This window comes from Bemisia tabaci, chromosome 3, assembly GCF_918797505.1.
Source record: "Bemisia tabaci chromosome 3, PGI_BMITA_v3".
Taxonomy (NCBI): domain Eukaryota; kingdom Metazoa; phylum Arthropoda; class Insecta; order Hemiptera; family Aleyrodidae; genus Bemisia; species Bemisia tabaci.
Window position 1 is genome coordinate 53,591,452 of NC_092795.1, and position 23,569 is coordinate 53,615,020.

Genomic DNA, 23,569 nt, shown 5'->3' on the forward strand with positions numbered 1-23,569 from the left:
TTTTAGTTCCTAATTGCAAAATGTAGTCCGAATATCAATTCAGCACCTACGTTTACGTTCAGCATTCCGTGCTTCAAGTTATGGGATTAAAAAGTACTCAGGGGCTTTTCAAGTTTTAAGTAAACTACTCAAATATTTACGATATTTTAAAAGGAGGGAGGAGGAGGGGGAGGGGGTCAAGCCTGGTCCTACGTAAGCCTCCCACTTAAAAAAAAATCAACAACAATATGTTCCAGTAATATTAATTTATCCATTTCAGGCTTTCTCCGGTTTTTCCCTGAAAAATTAGGTGGATGCAGACTGATCTGACGTGATCAAAAAATTGAGGTGAGCTTTCGTCTTCCAAGTGTCCTACAAGAGGGGAAAAAGGTAAAAAAGTCGGCCAAAATGCCTTACGCAATGCTTAAATGACCCCTCAGTTGAAATTTCTTTGTTAGAATATATCTGGCTCTATTATCGTACATGATCACATATCTAAAGAAATCTGAAAAGATTTTCAAAGAAACATGGTTAACGTGAATAACCACACGGGTGTCAGATACTCTAGCCTTGTGTCACTAACTGGTAATAGACTCTCCCCGTGTAGGTACTCTGTGTTAGAGTGCGACAACTAACGAGTCCCGTGCATCTCTGGACTTCTGGAGAAGTGAAAAAGGCGAAAGTGCCTTCAATTTTTGAATATGCAACACGCATATCCGTAAAACACGAATAGTTGCATGAAGGCATTGAAGGCGCTACGCTACAGTCAACTCACTCAATAAATGTTTCTTCATGTAAACCCTTAACGAGATAATGAAGGAGACAGAATTCATTTTAGACCTCAAAAGTTTAAAAACAGTTTTTATTTTTCAAAATTTATTGATTTTTAATCATTCTGCTTTGGTGACGTATTAAGGCTAAATTTTAAAATACACAACGACGGAGAGAAAATTATATTCAAATAATGAAAAAATTTCGGTGATCTAGTTAACGTATTCAACAGAGTATTGTTGAAATTTTTAGAGCTGAAATAATGTTTCTACATTAACATGTTCCACATACAATTAAATTAGAGGAATACTGATCGAGCGCAGCGGCCTTGACCCGACAAGTTAAACAACAACAAATTAAAATTTCAATTTGCTCTAAAATTAAATCGACACATGTGTCATCTGCCCTTCTAATTACAACGTTAAGTCCTCCCGGTAGAACCATATGGTAGCCTCAATGGATTAGTTTTTTTTAGGTTCACTGACTTGAAAGAAAAATCAAGGAGTATCAAATATAATATAACAAATGTTTGCGGAGAAAATGCATTAATAGCAATGGTGCTAAAATAAGATACGGAACTAACGAATAATCAATCTTTGCATGACTGCAAAAAACTGGGAGCGAAGATTATAGCTTTCTATTGATTTTCTTTTCAAATTTCGGCTATTTGACTCACAGTATATATTATAAGTAATAATTCATACAAAGCACTGCTCGGCTACAAGATTTATGCAATCTTGTAGAAATCAACAATTATTTGCCCCTGCATTATAACCAATCCAATGAAACATATAAATGATAAAAAACTGAGACAAAAGAGGGCTCTAGTCGAAGATCACAACTGTCGGACAATTGATTCGACGTTTTAATGAGAAAAGCGGAAAATGCACGGTCTCCGACACCGACTGACAAAATCCCTCACAAAGTCCAATAAAATTTGGAGAAGTTACTCCAAATACTTTCACGGTACTTTGCATACACGTTCACTGATATGATTTACCGGCTGGAACGGTATTATTTCTCCATGAAAGCGGTGATTCGTTTCTCTGTTACCACTACGGTGCCGTTGTCGAGTTCCTTCAGATTCTTCTTCCTCATTATTTCGATGCACTCCTCCAAGTACTGCCCTCGCATACTGGTCGGTATTCTATTGAAGTGGATGTCCAAAGAACCAACGAGTTCTGTAAAAATAATTTAAAGGTTGATTCTTTAACAAGAGCAGTGCAAATTATATTTCCATATCTGTATCATCTGAAATTCAGGACTGAGTTTGCTGATCTGTGCAGTGTGCTGCTTCTATAACAGATAGTAGTTTCTTTTGAAAATTTCGGTAGCTGTCTGATGGTTTTTTCGTGCGCATATTTAAAGGACAAAATAAGCTTCGAACTCGTGTATCGACAGCGTTTGGTCAGGGATTATATATTCAGGGCGATTCAAAGGATCTGTTGAATCGAAAATCCTGGGATACTTTTGAAATAAGGCATCTTTTTATTCAAATTATTGTAATTGTCGCATTTACAATGGATACTATTCAATTCGCCGAAAAATTAAAATCCTGAAGATGATTTTGGACGTCAGAACTGCGTCTAATATGTATCAAATTCTGATCTAGGCACACTCAAAATTTAATTTATTTTCCTTGGAGTGTAATAATCGTAAGCGTAGCTGCATCAGTATTTAGGTCTTCTCATACAAAATTTTGACATCCAAAATGCTTTAGGTTAGTACAAAGATTTTTCCGGTGTGCAGATATTTTCAGTGGTTTTGAGACGTATAAGGTTTAAATTTGACCCAGAGCACAGTAATATAGCCCATATTCCATTGAGCCTTACGAAGTTTTTTGCTGGCATTCCAACGTATGTATACTAATTTTTTGAAAAACTATGATAAATCTGTGATGATGATCAAATAGACCTATTTAAATTAAAAGGAACTATAGCCATTTTGACATGAGCCCTGCCATATGCATGTATTCTTATAAATCTCCTTAAGTCAAAATGGATAAAGTTCCTTTTTATTCGAATACGTCCAAATGAAAAGAGAGCCAACTTACTTTTCAGGGCCTCAATGCTGGGGAACTCGTCGTGTGTCGTGATGAGCTTGCAAGTGACAACTTTGAATCCAACCTTCGTCACAATTGACAAGAACTCTGTTGTGGCGTCACCATTCAAGAAATAATTCGGGATTTCTCGGTGTGCACCCTATAAATAAAAAAAAAATCTAAGATAAATGCCTCAAAAAGATGACATTAACTTATAAATCTGCCTGTCGCGCTAAGAATGAGGGAGAGAACGTGTGTTGTTGACGGCGCAGAGATACAACTATTCGTGCTTGATGGATGTCCGCGTTGCGTTTGCAAAATTGAAGGCGCGATGGCGAGCGGCGTAAACTCGCAAAGCTTGCTTATCTCTGAGCTGCCAATGAAGTTGCGCTCAGATTCGGAAGAAAAGTTAAAAAATGAGGCCGATTATGTCTTTCCTATCTTCGGTTGTGTTAATTTTCAATGGTCTCATTCTATTTTTAGGATGTATTTTTAAACCAATATCCGGAGCTCGTATGCACTGGTACTATGTATGGTGCGCCGTCTGTGTCAATATTACTTTTTCTCTCAAGAAAAGTTTTTCTTCAAATAAAAGTTTTTTTTCCCCCCATAAAAGTTTTTTTTTCCCGCTTAAAAGTTATTTTACCCCAAGAAGTTTCTTTTCCCGCATAAAAGTTTTTTTCCCCCGCACAAAAGTTTTTTTTTATAAGTTACCTACAACACTGTTGCCATATCGTTTCTGAAAACCCGAATTAATTCCAACCATAGATCGAATCGGTATCGATAGGCGATAGGTCGACCGCAAGTTGTGTGAACATAACCTCAAAATCAAAATACATATTACATCTAGCATCTAACGGATAGCCACAAATATGGAACGTGATGTGTTCATTTACCTAAACATTTTTATATTTGAGAATAAATAAAACCCGTAGATAGAAAAAAAATACGTTTGAGAGAAATTAATTAGTGCGATGTATAAATAAAGTGGCGCGAGAAAATAATTACGGAATTCGAAAAGTTCTCTGCTGTTACAAAAGTTGAAGACCTACAGAATCTTCTGTCCTCTTCACTGCTTGCTACTATTGCTGGTATCGCAAATCGGAGAGCAAAGGATATTGCAGCAAAAGAAGAAATTTTGCAAGGTAGGTATTCTTGCCTTTAGAATAGGTACAAAGGTTCAGAAAGTGTATCAGGAACACTGGTTTTATCTTAGAAGTTTTAACCTTTAAGGTGATTCGATGGACGCCATATTTTGTGTCAGAACGGCATGCGATATATCGCATCAATTGGTTCCATATTTTCAGCTACTCGTCATTTTTCTCCTATTTTGAGATCGCACTTCTGTTGTCAGGAGTCTAAAGCACTCACTTACCAATTTTAACAAAGAAATTCAACGTAATAAAGGCGTGGTTTTTTCAGAGAGGAAACATCGCATTCGATACTGATATCGAAACTGCACTCGAATGCGATATTTTCTCTCTGAAAAAACCACGCCTTTATTACGTTGAATTTCTTTGTTAAAATTGGTAAGTGAGTGCTTTAGACTCCTGACAACAAAATTGCGATCTCAAAATAGGAGAAAAATGACGAGTAGCTGAAAATATGGAACCAATTGATGCGATATATCGCATGCCGTTCTGACACAAAATATGGCGTCCATCGAATCACCTTAAAGGTTAAAACTTCTAAGATAAAACCAGTGTTCCTGATACACTTTCTGAACCTTTGTACCTATTCTAAAGGCAAGAATACCTACCTTGCAAAATTTCTTCTTTTGCTGCAATATCCTTTGCTCTCCGATTTGCGATACCAGCAATAGTAGCAAGCAGTGAAGAGGACAGAAGATTCTGTAGGTCTTCAACTTTTGTAACAGCAGAGAACTTTTCGAATTCCGTAATTATTTTCTCGCGCCACTTTATTTATACATCGCACTAATTAATTTCTCTCAAACGTATTTTTTTTCTATCTACGGGTTTTATTTATTCTCAAATATAAAAATGTTTAGGTAAATGAACACATCACGTTCCATATTTGTGGCTATCCGTTAGATGCTAGATGTAATATGTATTTTGATTTTGAGGTTATGTTCACACAACTTGCGGTCGACCTATCGCCTATCGATACCGATTCGATCTATGGTTGGAATTAATTCGGGTTTTCAGAAACGATATGGCAACAGTGTTGTAGGTAACTTATAAAAAAAAACTTTTGTGCGGGGGAAAAAAACTTTTATGCGGGAAAAGAAACTTCTTGGGGTAAAATAACTTTTAAGCGGGAAAAAAAACTTTTATGGGGGGAAAAAAAACTTTTATTTGAAGAAAAACTTTTCTTGAGAGAAAAAGTAATATTGACACAGACGGCGCACCATAACTATGACTCGCCCAGAAGAGATAGTAGGGTCAATTAGACCCGGATTGGGATTTCAATTGGTATAGTTGTCAAGAAAATTCCCTGAAACTCGATTTTTTCTTTTTCTTAATTTGATGTCTGATTCTTTTTTACGGTGTGTATTTGTAGAACTATATCTAAAGATCGTATGTGTCGGCCCCATACACCCGCTCCGAGCACGTGTTTTCAGCAAACCTCGAGTGAATTTGGTCTGGATTGGGCATCTAAGAGTTAGTAAAGTAGTCTTCTCTTTGACCTTCATGTTCAATATAATTCGTAAAAAAGCTCTATTTTGACATAATTAAGTAAAATAAGTGTCTGTGAAGAGAGTTCTGAAAGAGATCTACGGTTCATTTTATGGACCGAGTTAAACAGAAAGGAACCAAGCCACATCATCTATTGCTAAATTTAATTGAGCAATTTAATTTTTTACGTGAAAACGAATGTACGTATTTTTGTGCAAATTTCAGTGAAAATTCTCGATAGTTTGAAGCAAATTCCCCAAAAATTTTAAAGGAATCCGCACAAAAATTCTATCGAAAAAAATTTAAGTGCCCAGTTAAATTTGGCAATAGCTGATGTGGCTTGGTTCTTTTCTGTCCATATTTGGTGTAGTATTACTAGGCACGTGATATTTCAAGTCCTTTCATAGGTATATATTTGCTAAAAAACGTCTATTTCATGGAATCACTGAACCACTACTTTCAACAATAGGAATCAGGAATTTCGAAATTCAAAGGACCCATGATGAAATAATTTTCACACCTGGCTCTATAAACTCCAGTCATTCTAATTGCACTATATCTCTCAAAGAAATCGATAAGTTTTTTTTCAACAACATTTTAACAATGACAATCGTGCAAGCCCGAGGTAACCTATAAATATGTACATACGTACCTTCAAAATTGTTGACCAAGGTTCTTTTTCTTGCATTTGCTTGTATAACCTTTGATATTGCCTACTGATGGGAAAAGTGAGAAGAACTTGACCGCTAGGTTTCAGGAGTTTATACACGTTCTGAAAAGCCAGTCTGTAAAGGGGGAAAAAATACGTCTGATTAGGCTACAATTTAATGCTCAGTGTCTTACCGTATAAAGACAGTTTACAGTAGTTAATGTAAGAAGTAGGTCAGGGGGATGAAGCGGAGTGGACAAAACACGAAACTGAATACCGATAGCGCCATGCGCCAGGCGTTATCTTGAATTCCTGAGTAGATCGAGCGGAAGAACAATGTAAGTAAAGATATCAGACTCGCCAGACAGAGTGGCGCCAGCGCTGGCATTCGTTCCGAGTTTTGATTTGACCTTCTTTACCTGGGCAAAGGACTTGTGGACGCAAAGAGGAAGGGGACTGGAATGTTTTGACATTCTCTACGAATGATGCTTATCACATGTATTGGATAAAGTTGAAATGAAGACGTATCAAAACAATATAAGAAACGGCTATCGTTTAAAACATCACCTTTCTTAGCGCTCGCGGTTTTTCTCCGCTTTGATGTGCCGATAACTAATAGTCGTTTATTTTAAACCATGAAGGAAGAAAAAAGAGGGCAAAGAAACAATCCTCTAAGAAGCATGAACCCCTGGCAGAAAACTTAAAGTATGTTCTTCGACCCATAAAACTGTTTTATGTTTGTTTGTTTTTTAATGAAGGTGTATCTATAAAGGAAAGTAGGAAGCACAAATCTTTTTCTTTTCTGTGAATAAAATAAAACTGTCAATTATTTTCCAGGATTTTCAACTTTTCAAAATTTGGAAAAATGAGACAGAAGAGTAATATACGAAGTTCAAAGAGAAAAAAAAAAGTATAGGCAGGAGAAGAAGAGGGAGCAAGAGGAGAAGTGAACAAGGGGGAATTAAAATGTTGTACAGTAAAAATATGGATTTATACAGGGTGATCCAGAGTAAAACGGCCAGACTGCAGGAGCCGAAACACCCCCAAACGCCCTCTTTAAATGAAGATTTCGATTTTTTTGAAAAATTATGAATTTAGGACATAAAAGTACAGGGAAGTTCAAATTTTCATGAGATTTGGTTCACAACCGTTGCCAAAATTCAGAAAAAACTATTTACTTTCCGAAATGTTTTTGGGAGGGGCGTAGCTGTGACTGGGGACACCTTAGGAAGAAACTTTATACCACAAAAAAGTTTTATTTTGACTCATAAAACACGCTCCTGCAGTCTAGCTGTTTAACCCTGGATCGCCCTGTATATTTACCAGACAAGAGTACACACACTCTATATCTAACTATGGCTCTCTGACCACGTAAATTTTTATTTTTTGTCACAATTTGTTCTAGCGTTCCACATCCTCAAGGTCGGTTTTTATGATTCTTGTGGCTATCAACAGCTCCTAGATAAGCCCGCTTTGCTCACTGGTTCAGCTTTCGGGAATGCGACCCAGGATTTTATATGCTACGCGATAAATTTGTGTTTCCCATTTGAATGAAGTAAATTTTCATTTTTTTCACAATTTGTTGTAAAGATCTACTGGTCCAATTTCTATAATTTTTGAGGCTATCGATAGGAGTTGGTCCTTATATTAGATGAGTCTCCTTTATTTACGATAACTCATGAAGACCAGCCTCCTCTCCCGACCCATGGGTTGAACCGCACTGAAAAAGAAGTTCGGTAAATCCGAACTAGTTAGGATCATATGGAAGCAGGTTTTGTTCGGTACACAAACCGAATTATTCGGTCTGTTCAACCGAATGGTTCGGTTTGTGCGACCGAACCATAATAAATTCTTACAGTTCGGTTTCGTGGACCGAACAGTTCGGCTGAGCAGACCGAATAATTCGGTCGTGTGTACCAAACAAAATCGTGGTTCCATATGATCCTAACTAGTTCGGATTTACCGAACTTTTTTTTCCAGTGAGCGGCCAGGGAGGGTATCCTCCCCCCCCCCCGTCCCCAGTACACAAATAAACCCTAGAATGTATTAAAATGCGTCATACTTACTCGAGATCATTGATCCAGTGGAAGACGTGAAATGAGAATATCTTCGTGAAGCCGTCTCTAAACTTCTCGTCTTCTGTAATGACAGCCAAGTTTTTGCCAGAAACGTCGAAGGTCTCGAAGAAAACGTCGGGATGACCGAACTTTTTATTGCCCAAGTCCTTCATGACGGGAGAAACGTCTACTCCGAGCACGGTCTTGTTTGCGTTTTCCGGGAGCCACGGATACAGGACGTGACGAGTGACGTCACCTGGACCACATCCCACGTCGAGCACCACCTCCTCCGAGAACCATCGAAATAACGACTTGTGGTCTGCCAGTAGCTCCTGGATGTCTCTGAATTTATTCGGATTGGATTTGTTGAAGTCCGAGTACAGATCGCCCTCTTGCATGATTCAAATGTATGTTGCCCTAAGGAAAAAAATAGATCGAGTTAAAGGGCATTGCGTTGCGAATTCTTGACAACGTATTTTAGGGGTTTTTGAAAATTGAATCTTTCCTCTGTGGCATGATTTTCGCAAATCGTTAGTTTTTTTTTTCGAATAATTGATTCCCAAAAATTTTAACTTTTGAAAAAAAAATTGGTATCTTATGTTTTTATGCAAGCTGCAAAATAGATTAGCGTCCCCTCAGGATCTGAGATTCAAAATTACTTCATCCCAATATAATGGGCACTCAACGCCTCAATGGACCACTAGACAAGGTACGAATTTAAGCGATCTGATACATGTTTCTTAACCAGAATTTCACGTAGAAAATGATTCGCACTACGAAAATTACTGAAACCAATTCCTAACGAAGATATTAACGTTTTTATTTCACATTGGATACGAGGAATTTGAACTGCCCGCTCACAAGAAACTCAAAGCTCTACGTGAGTCAAATCGCGCACTACAACGGTTTCAGCAAGCTTCTCAATCGAGCAATGTTCATTTCCCACCATGTGTTGTTCAAACTATTAGCAATTTGCTATAGCTGAGCCAAAGCGTCAAGATTGAGGTTGCCAGATTTTTATATCGCAGAGACTGTCATGATAACGTTTAGCGCGCGATGTGAATCACGTAGAGCATTGAGTTTTCATGAGCGGGTGGTTTGAATTCACGCGTCAAGAATCATTAAATATCTTCGAAAGGAGTTAATTTCGGTAATTTTTGTTGTGTGCATCGTGTTTTACGTAGAATTTTGGTCAAGAAACATGTATCAGAATGCTGAAATTCGTACCTTATCTAGTGGTCCATTGGACGTGTTTATGCTAAAAGGAACTATGTGAATAGGGTTTGCGTGTGACATGGTTTCTTTTAGCATAGATACGTCCAATTACGATGCATCATGAGCAAAAAACGCAGATTTTCGATACAATTTCTTTTACGTAATATTTAGCACTGGGCCAGAAACCTTCGGAATCTTCCACTCGAAATATGCAGTACTCAAAGTGAAAGCTTTTATCTCAGTTATGCAATGAATGTGGTCGAAAAATTATGTCGGAAAAACGTTAAGTTACACATAATGGCGCAAAAAATGGAGTTCTGCCTGGCTCACTCTCTTCTTTACCTATTATATAAGACTAGCTGCTCCGGGCGCCCTACGGGCGCCCTCCACAGCTAGCAATGGTGGTGCAGTAGCTTATTTGGAATCGGAGCGATTAGTTGAATCTATTTAATAATGATGATGATTCTGCGGCAGAAGATCAAGGAATTTAACTGCCTCTCTGCGTTACAGGGTGGAGACTGCCATTCTACCGAAAAATGTTATAAAAAGCTCGCATTATTAATTTTTCTTTTTTTTGTGTTACTGTTTAAATTTTTTTTTATTTTTATTTTTTGATAATTTTCTAATGACTATGAGGCTTTTGGGATTTATAAAAGATCGAAGCACCTCTTTGTGCACGATGTTTTTTGTACGGTTGCCTTTGGGAAGAATTTGGACTTCAAAATTTTTGTACGATGTAGCTCGTGAGAGTGCAACATATAGTTTACCATGGCCAAAAACTGTTTGGGGTAAATAAATGCCGACTCGCTTCAGTGTTTGACCCTTAGCTTTGATGATGGTCATGCAGAACGCAATGCGAATTGGAAATTGTCGCCTCTTAAAAGAGAAAGGGAGAGAGGAGTCTGCAGGTGACAAATCAATTCTTGGCAGTGAAATTCTTTCACCGGCCTTCTCGCCGGAAATGACCTGCAAATCAAGACAATTTTCATAACGTTTCCAGACGATCAATCGGGTACCATTCGATAAACCTTTAGAAACGTTGAGGTTTCTTAAAAGCATGACAAAAACCCCCTCCAAAAGTGTGAGTTTATGCGGTGGTAAGCCACTAAGATTAAGACTGTCCAAGAATTCGAGGGGAAAATTGAGAGCCTCTCCCTCTTCCTCTACAATGAGCCTGTTAACACTGAAGTACGTTTTAGAGACACCTGAAAGAACTTCAACAACCTTGTCGTTAATTTCATTGCAATGCTTATTTTTAGGGGCCAGAATTGCGCAGTTTGTGAAATCTACGTTCGAACATGAGGAAGCTATCTTTTCCATAAATTTCAGTAATAATATCAGTTTCAGTAATACTGCTTGTCGGTAAATCCATGAATTCCGGCATGGCCTTTTTTAGCAGAAAGGTAAACACCATCACCTATTTCGAGTTAAAATTTTGCAAACTCCGCTTCGTCTTGCAAAGTTCTCATATTTTGAGTAAGTTTTCTGATTTTGAAAAGAGGTCAAAGTGGTGAGAATTTGATTGCATTTTGCACCAATGTTTGGCGAGAAGCATGCGGAACAACGGGTAAAACCTGTCTAAAATCACCACCCTAGACGACAATTTTTCCTCGAAAAGGGATATCATTACCCATTCTCTAAATAAGAAGTCGGTCGATGCATGCCAGAGCATGCGTGATAACCATGGGAGCTTCGCCCCAAAAAATGATCGTTGTTTTCCGAATAGTCTCAGCCTCTCTTGAGCTAACCGTGAGACTCGACACAGAATTCTCATTCAGAACCGAAGGAATTTTGAATTTGCTATGAACCGGCCGACCGTTAGGTAGCAACGATGCGGCGATACCTGTCCAAGCAACGGAGATGACGTCTAAGTTTTCCTTTTGTACAATACGCAGTAAGACATTCTTAAACGAAAGTTTTTCCCGATCCTCCTGGACCATCAATGAAAATCGCATTACACGTGTAAGATGGATTTTGGATGAGACTAATTATTTCAGAAATAATTTGATGTTGCTCTGGGTTAGCGGCAGAAATCATGGAATCATAGTTTTAGGGGGAGGAGAGTCAGGCTCTGACCCTTGAAGATTCAGGTTAATTGGAAGCAATTCCGGAAGATCAAATGATGATATTGAAAATCCATGAAGTCTTAATGTGCTTTCAATAGCAAAAAGCCGATCAACGTAGTCGACCGACCAACAAAATAAAGAGAGAGGAAGAAACGAAGCAAATTTGAAACAAAGTTGGAAAGAGAAAAGAACAAATAAGAATGAAATGTCCATAACAATACATGTTGTTAGCAATACGTGTGCGCACCGCTGCAGTTAATAAGTCAGGGTCAGTCAAACCGCCAGGATGCCTATCAAGAAGTGGTGAAGCGGAGTAGCTGAGAGATTGCGACGGAATGTGGGTGGTGAGTGACGAACGACAATGCGACCCAAACCTTCTTTGAGGTTGGCGGGAGGAAAGCTATACGAAAGAAAACGGAGATAGCCGAAAGAACGTGGTGGGAGGGGTGGCTGAGACCCTAGTGGGGGTATCTAGGGACGGGCAAGCAGGTAGCGGCCAGATGACCGCTCGAAACAGCTGAACTTTACTCGTCGATAAAAGTAAGAAAATTTGAGAAAATCGAAAAAACAATTACAGCCTGCAAATCTACAGATCAGAAGCTTTCATTTAAAAAAAAACCCATGCAAATCGGTCCGGTGGTTCTCTCAAAGTTAATGCCCCAAAATGCGGACTTTAGTCTGAATAAATGGGAGAAAATTTGAGCCCAGCTAAACTTCACTCGTCGATAAAAGTAAGACAATTTGAGAAAATCGAAAAAAACGACCACAGCCTGTAAATCTACAGATCACAGGCTTTCATTTAAAAAAAACCCCATGCAAATCGGTCCGGTGGTTCTCTCAAAGTTAACGTCCAAAGATTCGGACCTCCGTTTTAATGCATCGAAGACAATTTTAGAAAATTATGGGAGAAAATTTGAGAAAATCGAAAAAACGATCACAGCCTGCAAATCTACAGCTCAGGGGCTTTCATTTAAAAAAAAGATCACGCAAATCGGTCCGGTGGTTCTCTCAAAGTTAATGCCCCAAGATTCGGAACTTTGCATTTTAATATATAGGATGACGAAAACGCTATTTTCAGCGTTTAGTGAATATTCACATTGAGTAAACAGTAAACATCTTGGAGAGATACAGATGCTGAATGCTCATATTTGCGAGTAATCAGAGGGATGTATTTGACCTTAGAAAATTATTGTCACTCCATATTCCATGCGTAGTAGTTGTATGTATATGGTACTCTAGATACTTCGCTTCAAGCAATTCCTACAGGTGCGTGATTATTTTTCAGAGGAGACTGATGTTGCTTAAAAGCCTCTCTATTCTGATAAAATCATTTTTAAGACGCTTGATGGACGTGGTGAGGAAGGGGAGTACGACCGGTCGATGGGCGTAAGTGAGGGTGGAGTTCAAAGGTCATAGTTTAAGTAGAATGGGTCCTTACTTTCAGAGGCCTTTGTTAAGGTTAATCTTCAGCGTTAGTTCTGAAAAAATCCACCACGTCGCGCTGCTAAAATCTGACTCCGAAATCAGCGATTATTTAAATATGAAGAGAAAGACTCTAAATTCTGAAGCTAATAAGTTCTAGCAGCATGTCTGAAGAATGTGTAAAGTCAAAGATGAGCTTTCAAAGTTGCACAATAAAGGCTGGAATTTGATCCCCGTTTTCCTTATGGGAATCCAATGAGTGTGAGAGAGACAGCTCACGGTGGGAGAGAGATATCTGCCAACTGCTGAGAGCGATCAAGCGCGATTGGTTGCATCAAGGTCATCATGCTTAACCCTACTTTTTTCTGGGATCAAATTGCAGAGCTTCAAAATGACTTTTCACGTTGCTTTTAGGGTCAATAGGAAGAAGAATGTTATAGCTAGAACTTATTTATCTTCGATTTAAACAGAAATTCCTTCAACTTTTATAAAAGCTCAAGGACTCACGTGGTGCTGTACGGACTCTAAAACACAGCGGTGGCGCCCCCTGCGCGGAGAAATTTCTTACTTCACGCAGCTGTAGATACACCTTAAGACATGACAGCTATATGTGGCCTTGCCAAGGTCCGTGCCTAAGGATGGGGGACAGAACCCCCTTTCAAAAAAAGTCAAGTTCGTTAAATTGACGCAGACTCGGAAAAAATGTGTATTCATGGGTAATCAAGCCCAAGGAATCCGAATTTGAGTGTCCTGGTCCCGTTGTCCTCAGACATTTTTCTAATGGGGCACAGAGGTAACCTCCACACTGGTTAAATTTAAAAGTTCAGAGTCCCCTTGTGCCCCATCAGAAGAGTCTCTGAGGACAACGACCTTATTACGCACGTAAATTTCTACGCGATGATGAAAGCTCTTAAAGGGCCTTCCTTGGTTTAGTTATTTTTTTGAGTGATTTTAAATTCCGGGCCTCTCAAATTCTCCGATTCAAACATTGGATCACTAAACTGTGAACGAATTTTGAGCTACAAATTCATTTTCCTGATGGTAGATGACGCGCAGAACACGACGCGCAGAGTAAAAACGCACATAAATCCATGTTTTCAGGGGCTCATGTGGACGCACATGTATTTATGCTAAAAGGAACTATGAGCAAGTGGAAAGATGGGGTGTGCTCGTGAAAGCTGCATGAGAAACAATGTACAAGTGGATATAGTTCCTTTTGAGAAAATTGAAATGCGGGATTTGACATTAAATCGAAAGGAACTGAGCTCTGACTCTTGAGCTGTGGACATGTGACGAGCGCCTTGTGCACAGGGCTCATGAGTTAATGCACTGAAAAAAAAATCTCGGTGTATTTACTAAGAAAAGGGTAAAATTACCAAGAATTCAGGGTTCTATTTGATCCCAGTTTTTTCTTGGTAAAATTACCATTTATGGAATTGGTAACTTTACCGAGAAATCTCGGTAAAATTATTGAACTTTCTCGGTAATTTTACTGGACCCCGGTAAAAACGCCAATATTTTTTATCGACTGTGGTAGAATTACCGAGATAAAATGGCAAAGTTACCGGGAATTGATTACCAATAAAAGTGGTATTCTTACCTGAAAAAAACAGTAAAAATACCGGTTTTTAGGTAAGCTTACCAGTCTGTCTCGGCAAAATTACCAATAATTGGTAAAAAAAAAAGGAGATGGTAAAAGTACCAACGGACCGTGGTAAAAACGCCGAGAATTTTTTTTCAGTGTGGGGACGCACGCGGACGGGGGCGACCGAGGCGGGCGGCTTCGTCGCCGCTGACGTCACTGGCGTTTTATATTTCCCATTCATTCTTATGGCCCGGTCACTAACAAGCACACCCCATCTTTCCACCTGCACATACATATAGCTCCATTTAGCGTATTTAGCTTTCCATTTATACGTCCATGTGGAAATCGAGATACGCACTTACGTCGGAGGAACGACATTATGATCCAAAAATCTTTCACCCCGGATCTACAGACGGTCTTAGCATAATGAGTCAGTATGGGCAGGGCCGGATTAAGGGGATGGCCACATGGGCCGCGGCCCATGGCGGCAAATTTTGCAATTTTTTTAATGTAGGTATAGAAAAAATCGGATTCAGAAAAAAAAAATTATCAATGAGAAAAGGGGACAAAATCTCTCTTTCCTGAGAGTATAGTAATTTCGATTTTTTTCGTTTTTCGGCGATACAAGAGACAGGCATCTTTCAATTAGTCGAGTTAAGAGAGGAACTAAACACGCAATTTGGCCTGGAGCTCCGCGCAGAGAGGAATGATGACGAGGACTTGAAAAGAAAAGGACAAGCCCTCGGCGCGGCGCGGCGGTCGGCATGTAACACATATTAGCGCCTACAAGACTGCATGAATACTTCACGCATTGCGTCAAACACTAGTGCGGTCAGGAGCGGTTGGCGTGAAACGCATAGCGCCTACAAGACTGCAGGAATACTTCACGCATTGCGCCAAACACAGTGCTATCAGCGCGGCGCAGGCGCAGCGGCGGCGGAATAAGTTAAAATTTTTCAACCACATTTATGTTTGTTCTTTCATAATTTGTTGGTTCATTTCTTATAAATGGAGGACCTTGTCCACACAGAGACAGGTTTACGGAACTTAACTTTCGCGCAAAGTTCCGTGAAATTTTACTAGTAGTGTTGACAGGGCTTTCGCAAAAAATGTATCCAACACGAGTAGGTAAACGCGTCTTATGCACCCTCTCCCCCTCCGGCATGTTCACTTGATGGTTTTTATTGATGTTTCAAAACGAATGAGAAGGGGGCGGCAAAATGCAGGCGGCCGGCAAGTAGATAAATCCGGCCCTGTCAGTGGGTATTTGATTATGATTGTTATTCTCTCAGATTATACATAGGAACGATATTTCTGCATGTGTTGCTACTCATGTGCAGTTGCAAGTAGTTTCAAGAGTGAGAGCTCGAGAATCTAAGTGCAGAGTCTTCTAGGGTCCCCTATACTTGATATCTAACACCTCTACTTGACAGGTAAAAAAGTTACTACACGCATAGCTTTAAACTATGTTGAACTTTTGCGATAGTGTCGGTGCATTTGTATTGTTAACGATAAGATAAAACAAATTACGCAAGCATTTTATCTTGAATATTTATTCGCCTCCAAGTTTCATAGCTTTGTATAACATTGCATCTATACGAGCTTCGAACAAGGATTCGTGGCACATGAGACTCACTTTAAAGCACGAAAGAACAACCCACGTGTTAATAATTATGTAAATAAAAGAGGTATGAGTGTTTGCTGTTTTGTTCAGTTTCATCTAATTACTTATGTTTTATTTAAGTCATTTTGATTTTTACTATCCACCCAGGGATGTTCCTTTCAAAATTTCCCTTTCCCCTCTATTTTATAGATTTTTTTTTTTTCAATGAGCCACGAATTTTTCTTCATAAAAAGTTGTTCCTTTAAAGAGAGACCTCATAAATTTTTCTGAGAGGAATTCATTTTTGATTTACTTCAGAAATCGTAATAAAATCAAGACATCAACATCCACTGCTTTTTGCTGGACGGATACATTTTATTTATTTATTAATCCAAAGTGTGGATTTTATGTATGATTTTATTTAAAATTGAAAACGCTTGGAGGTTCCAAATGACGCGAGTTTAACTGGAATCGATGCAATTACGTTACGCCTGCCTAATTCTTTTTTACGTTTAATTTTTTGGAGAAAAAAATTTAAAAAAAAATAAAAAACAAGAAACAACATTTGGCAACTTGGAGTGTAGTTAGACTAATTCTGATTGAAGCTGTCTCATTGATTGTTCATGTTACGTTTTCTCTCTTTAAATTTTAATTGGTTCTCTTGGCATCTCATAGATAGAGATTGTTGAGGATTAACAGGCAGGTGGCGAGGAGAAATTTAAAGCAATATTTCATCACCAACCCTCTCAGCGAGAAGAGTGCAAAATTTTATAGATTTGTCGTCAAATTAGTCATCACTACACATTGCTATAGGTAGTCTTGAAGTATCAATACTATTAGTAAGTTGCATGAGCATCTTAGATACTTTGCTGCACGTGTGTGGATTCTTCACTCTCTAATTAGCTTAAATATAATCAACCGACATGCCCCTTTTTATCAGAAGTGAATTACATCAGAGATAAAATGCACTTTTTTCCAACTATCCTTTTCATAATAGAAAAATATTTTCCAGAGCCGCTTAAGCTAGTGTTGTTAATTTTTTTCTTTTTTGTTTCCATAGTGATATGACAACCAGAATAGAAATGCATATTTCAATCGAAACTCTTAATCTACCGCCGCATTTTTCTTTCATGAGGGAAAGTCGTTCAATAGTATCTTTCCTGTAATTTTGTGTACGGCGTTTTCTTCGTGCGGGTTATCCTCGTAAAAGCGAAATTCTGGAGTTCGCGCTGTTATGATCCTTAAAGTCCCGATATCGAGCACTGGAAAAAAAAAACACATTAGATGTAGAGTCCAGACTCTTAAAAACATCGACAAGAAAAAGTACTCTTGATTCAATCAGAATTTAGCTTAAATCAAGAACCAAGCCTCTTAATTTAAGCGGATTTCGTTTTGATTCAAGCAAAAATCCGATTGAATCAAGATTATTTTTTCTTGTCAATGTTTTCAAGAGTCTGGACTCTAGATCCAATGTGTTTTTTTTCCAGTGAGATGTAAAAGTGATAGAGCTTGTCAACCAAGATTTCTATAAGCCTTTGATCCTCCAAGACAATTCTGAGCGAGTCTTTCCTAGACTCAAAGCACATGAGTTGTCATTTTATCACAATAACCAACAAAAACTCGTTCAAGATATAAACGCACAAGTTTCTAGATTCTGCTCTTTAGGCGGAAATTGGAAAAAACTTATAAATTATGTGAGACGCTCATCTCTAACTCTTATTTCCTATTTGGGATCCCGATAATTTTATATTTGGCTGTCAATGTTTCTTACGCAACAATTGCTTGACCCTATCGCTCATCGGCGGCCAACATTTTTCGAACAATTTTTGCTCCTTGATGATCCTTAGGAGGGTATGGATTCGATCGACATGAATCGATCGAAAAATGAAAACATGAATCGATCGACAAGTTATTAAAATACCGGTTTCGATTCGATCGAAAAACAAAAACGTGAATTGATCGACGTGTATTGATCGACACCGATTCATTAGATAAATCATTAAAAAACCGGTGTGGATTTAATTGACATGAATCGATCGAAAAACCAAAATTTGAATTGATCGACGTCATCGATCGACAAATCGTAAACAGGGAAACTTTTCAATCTGACGTTGAGTTTGAAAGTACCTAAATTTGCAGCCGAACTGTTTTAGGCCCGATACGCATTGTTGCACAAAATCTGATTTTCGCAATGATATAGATCGGTAAAAAAAAGTCAAACCAGTACATCAAACCGAAGTTCAACATAAATTCAACTTTTTCGCTTTCAGTGCTCCTCGCTTTTAAAGATTAAATTTGGAAACCCTGGTGAAATCCGAAATGAAGGGAATAAAGGCACCAAGTAGCATGAGATTACTTTTTAGTGTTAAGTGATCTTAATTTTTCGGAAAATATAGTTCACTTCACTAAACAGGAGCGACTTCTCATCAAAAAGTTTTCGGTTCGTAGTACCTATATTGCTCGCTCAAATAATGCGCTTAAACTGCCCTTGTTAGTAGTAAAATTTTATATTTGAAACAGACAATCTTGTTACCAGTGTTTACATTCGACGTTGATATTGATTTAAGTATGAGGTCACTGGTGATTTCATTCACATTTTGGAATTGGTGGGATTACTTAACATTCACGTTTTGTGTGACTGATGTTCAAAGTGTGACGTGATGTTCAATGTTCATCCCGAGATTCGACAACGCGAATGATGAGGTCACCGTTGTATTTAAGAAGATTGGGTATACAGGTAGACACATATTAAAGTCTGGAAAATAATTGAGACCTACATAGTGTTACTTAGATTTATTTCCACGCTGATATTCTTCAATGCAAATTCGATTTTTCAAGTTGCCCTTTTGTGCCATGCCATCCCCGTTTCAAATCAAAAACCTTGAAAAAAGGAAAACCAATGCGAACCAAATTTTTCCTCCCCGCAATCAACCTCGAGAGCTTTTCCTTTGCTTTTAAGCACATTAATGGGGAAAATGATGCCTTTTCAGTGTCAATTGATGATTGGATCCTTCAAATGTAGCGACGCAACAATGCAACATGATAGTTAGTATACCCGCTTTTGATGAAAGTGTAACTTATATCGATGACGCAAAAAAATTCACTTTCACGGAAAAATCAAATTCCCGGCGGTTGTTCCTCTTTTGTAGGTTTACTTCAGTAGTCTCTGTGATAGCTTCAAACTCGTTGGAACATTTGAAAAGACTAAAAGGATACAAAAAAACGAAAATCTCCCTGTAAATGCACAATGGCTGGGCTAATTGTGGTATTTGGCATGTGTTTACATAATATGACATTACGAATTCCTGTAAAAGTGCGTATTTATTTATCCGTAATGATTGACAGGAAAATGTTTACCCCACCTTATTTTTCTCTCCAAAGTCAAAGTTTCTTTGCCTGCTCCATTTAACCAGCAAACGGAAGCGCCCCTTTTTTCTGCGCACTACTAGATGTAAAGGATTTTTATTATGTTCTCTTGATTATGTTAAAGCAACTAGCGACCATGAGAAAATACAAACAACCGCCTTGCACAATGTCAAGATTAAATTTATGCTGACACAGTCAAGTATTCAAGAGCGAAGCAAAATAAGTAGATTTTGAACAGCTCAAGCCTCCTGAAAAATATTATGTGATCGAAAATTCCATTCGAAGTCACTCATCCATCAATGCAATAGAGAGCAGAGGGCAAATGCGATATTTTAAGTCGTAAGGTAACCCACCATTCGTACTTGCAGTATCGATGCAGTGTCAGATTTTTGTGATCAATTCTATCTTAATTTATTGCTGACTGCTATTCTTTTTTCTTCCTCCCTCGCTTTTCTATCATTTTTTTTTCTTTTTCTCTGAAGCATAAATATTGCAGGAGTACCGACAATAATTTACCATTTCTTAATTTAGATCACGCACGAACGCGGCAATCGAACATGAACTTCGTCAAAAGTTTTAGTTACACGTATATCAAGTCCATTTTTATCAACTGGATTGCATTTTGCAAAAAGGAACCACGAGCATTCCAATGTCGCAAAGATTGTGCAACTTTTTTCACCTTATAAATATTAACTTATCACCTAAATCAATTTTATCTACACTCTCATAAACTATAAAATCAAGCCAAAAATTACCTTTGTAAATTTAATTTTTTGCATGATTTCAGTGATTTTGTAGCAAAGAATGTATTTTGCACAATCCTAACAACATTGGAACGCTCTTGGTTCCTTTTTGCAAAATGCAATCCAACTGATCTTCATGTCCTGGACGCAGGTTCTAAGAAAAATTCGGAAAGAGTCGCCGTATTTCTCGGTCCATGCGAACCGAAGAAAATAATAAAAATTGACTCACCCTTATTTTCTTGCAAAACAGTCCAAAACTTTAAAAAACTGAAAACTGGAAGTGCAATTGAATAATATTATATTACCGGCGATCACGAGTGTTTACACTGCGTCCACAATGGAATGGACTAGTGGAAATGCACGTTCCACATGCTTTATACGTAAAACTACCGGCCGGCGGCGAACAGTGAGTTGGAATCGTCGTTTTTAGGCCAAATAATGATCCGTTGAACCGTATTAGATTGATTTTAAACTTAAGTACTATGTGACAGCGTCGAGTCTCATGGAAGATTCTTTAAGAACCCTTCGTTACATAACTGTCTCGTGAAATACATCTGTAAATACTGATAAAAATTGGCTAAAAGTGGATGATCCTTCTTGCGTCATCTCTCTCCCGACAAAACAAAAGAGAAACGCGGGAATGAGAGGGGAAAACACAGTTTAGCATGGACGTAAGATGGAGGTTTTCGGGGAACCTCCCCCTAGAATACTCGTACCCTCTTCCGAGGAATGGACATGTTGCATGTGTGAGGAATTTGCGATTTGACTATGGATTCTTATGTACCTAAAAGTTTCCGAGAAACACGACGGTGCCACTGGTTTTCTCTGAAATCAACTCCAAAGCTCAAAAAAGCTCTCAAGTTGAGGCCAAAATGGAGGGAATATCCCACGCTATCCTGAGAGTCTATCTCTACATCAAGACAAAATCTCCATGCAAAGATAGGGAGCAAATACATTGACAGGGCTGCCACTTTATTTGGGGACTCTAAAGCTGGAAACACGGCAACCCTACTATGTATTTGCTCCCTGTCTTTGCATGGAAATTTTGTCTTGATGCAGAGATGGACTCTCAGCTAGACTAGCGTTGGGTATTCTCTCCATTTTGGCCTCAACTTGAGAGCTTTTCTTGAGCTTGGGAGATGATTTCAGAGAAAACCTGTGGCTTCGTCGTGTTTCTCGCAAACTTTTACATAAGAATCCATAGTCAAATCGCAAATTCCTCACACAAGCAACATCTACATTGTAACCATATGTTATCGCTCTAATACCACTAGGTAAATACCCACGAATAGACTAATGACCCCTCGCTCTCCCCCTTCCCCCAAGAAACAAGTTCAGCTACTTCCATGCAGTGTAGATGAAATTTTCAAAGTGGGATAGAATTCTCTGCCCAAACTTTTTACTATTATATTTGGCTAAACGCATGTGCCCAATTTTAGTCATGGGCTAAGAAGTATTCCTTCACTGGAAAAAAAATATGGTAGATTTTACCATACTCTGACACAGTGATAAGAGTATGGTAATAAAAACCAGACGCTATGGTGCCAGTTACCATATTTTGGTATATGTATCACCAGAGTTCTGGTGAATACTAACATAATTCTGATTATTTTTACCCCATGGCATCACTGTGTAAAAAATCAAGTAAACTTATAGTAGATGTTACCCTCCTTTTTATCAGGGAGAAGCTGTCAGATGTTTATTACTGAGATTTTCTGCGTTTTTCCATAGCACGGCAGAATACCTCCTATAACACTTGCAATAGATCGTATATTCGATACATCAAACGGGTGAGATTGTATTGATATCGATCGGTTCAAAATATAAACATAGCTTCAAAAGTCAATTGAGTAATCTGACGGAACAGTTTTTTTTTTTTTTTTTTTTTTTTTTTTTTTTTTTTTTAATACATTGATTTGTGATTCGTATGAGTAGTAAATGTCTAATAGTAGTGAAATTGCTACAAAATTTCTCATTTTCAGCTTTATTGACGAATTTCCTAAAATTGTAGTTTGAAGGTATGTTCTATTATTATGAACCAAACGATACATCGATACCACTATCGAATACGATCCATTTGTACTACCCCTCATGCAGCAGAGCCACTGTGCGGGATTTCCATGTTATCTGGAGTGAGAAGTGTGAGATGAATCGCGAGAATTAAGATAGACTAGCTGCCAACGTCAACTTCTGCATCGTAGGATCCCACATAGTCGTGAATAGCGCACACCGGCGCGGCGCGGCGCGCGGCGCGGGCGGTCACCTCGCAGCTCGCCCCGCGTCACGATCGGGTCATCGTTTCACACGGTGAATAGCTGAACTCGGAGAAGCTTATGTAATTCTCCATATAGCTCTGCATTTGAGCAAACGTAAAAAAATCATTGAAAATACTCACCTGGATCCCAACTTGCTCTGAAAAAAAAAAAAAATCCCGGCCGTGGAATCCGTACTTTTGGGCTATCCAGGGTGTCCCAGGATCAAGTACGAATATTGAAGGAGTCGATTCTCTGGGTCGAAAATGGACGTTTTTGTGGTATAACTTTTTTTCCAAAAGCGCTTTTCCTGGGGACCACCCCCCCCCCCAAAGCTGGAGCAAAAATCGTCTTTCTAATACTGTGACAATGTTTATCAACCAATATTAATGAAAATAGATAAATGAAGAAAATTTTTACAGTTTTTTTCATTTTTGACCTCCAAAAAGAGAATTCATTTGGGGTGCATGGGGGGGGGGGGGTTGGGGGTTGGGGGAGTTAGGGGATGTATCGAACCTACAAGTGGCCTAAATTAATGTTTCCAGAGATAAAAATTGATTTTTGACGGCACCACTAGATTTAGGGTTTAAAAATATTGAAAAATGTGTCCTGCGTTTTTTTGCTATAACTCATCGTTTTCGAGATAATAGGGACTGAATGGAGCGCGAGTGGGCGCGAAGGGGATGGGGGGTGGCCCCCAGGGAAACCGTTTTTGAAAAAAAAAGTTATACTACAAAAACGTCTTTTTTTGACCCAAAGAATCGACTCCTTCAAGATTCGCACTTAATCCTGGGACACCCTGAATAGACATACCGTCCGCGTTCCGGGCTCAGAGACCGGAAGTTCCAGGCGCAGCACCCGGGCTTGCCCGGAAATTGCTTTCTGAGGTCAATTTTTAAAAACGGTAGGCTATCTCACTGTATCATCGAGCCCCCATCATTCCAAACCCCATTAACTTAACACAGGAAGAAATTCAATTATAAATGTTTACTTACTAGTGTCCGTCTCTACAACCCTCACCGACTATAGATGCAAGAATTCAACCTGAAGCGTAAAATATTGGCGTTCAAGGCGAAAAAATTAAAAGCCTGCTTCCTCGATGCGAATTGCACTAGGTGTGCATCACTTTACACACAAAAAATTACCGATTGTTCTCTTACATTCAAGACTGTAAATTCCACGCG

General features: G+C 38.7%; 1 protein-coding gene across 2 annotated transcripts; it reads right to left on the bottom strand.

Moving 5' to 3' along the window:
* Positions 1-823: 823 nt before the first annotated feature.
* Positions 824-23,569, bottom strand: LOC109033068 (juvenile hormone acid O-methyltransferase). 2 transcript variants are annotated; one of them, XM_019045494.2, is made up of 5 exons: positions 23,381-23,569; positions 8,143-8,550; positions 6,080-6,212; positions 2,804-2,951; positions 824-1,931 (listed from the first exon to the last, which is right to left on the bottom strand). In XM_019045494.2, the coding sequence occupies exons 2-5, from the start codon at positions 8,529-8,531 to the stop codon at positions 1,765-1,767; spliced, it is 837 nt and encodes a 278-aa protein (XP_018901039.2). In that variant the 5' UTR covers positions 8,532-8,550; positions 23,381-23,569; the 3' UTR covers positions 824-1,764. The 2 variants fall into 2 exon arrangements, with proteins under 2 accessions (XP_018901039.2, XP_018901038.2); XM_019045493.2 differs by lacking the exon at positions 23,381-23,569 and adding an exon at positions 20,363-20,519.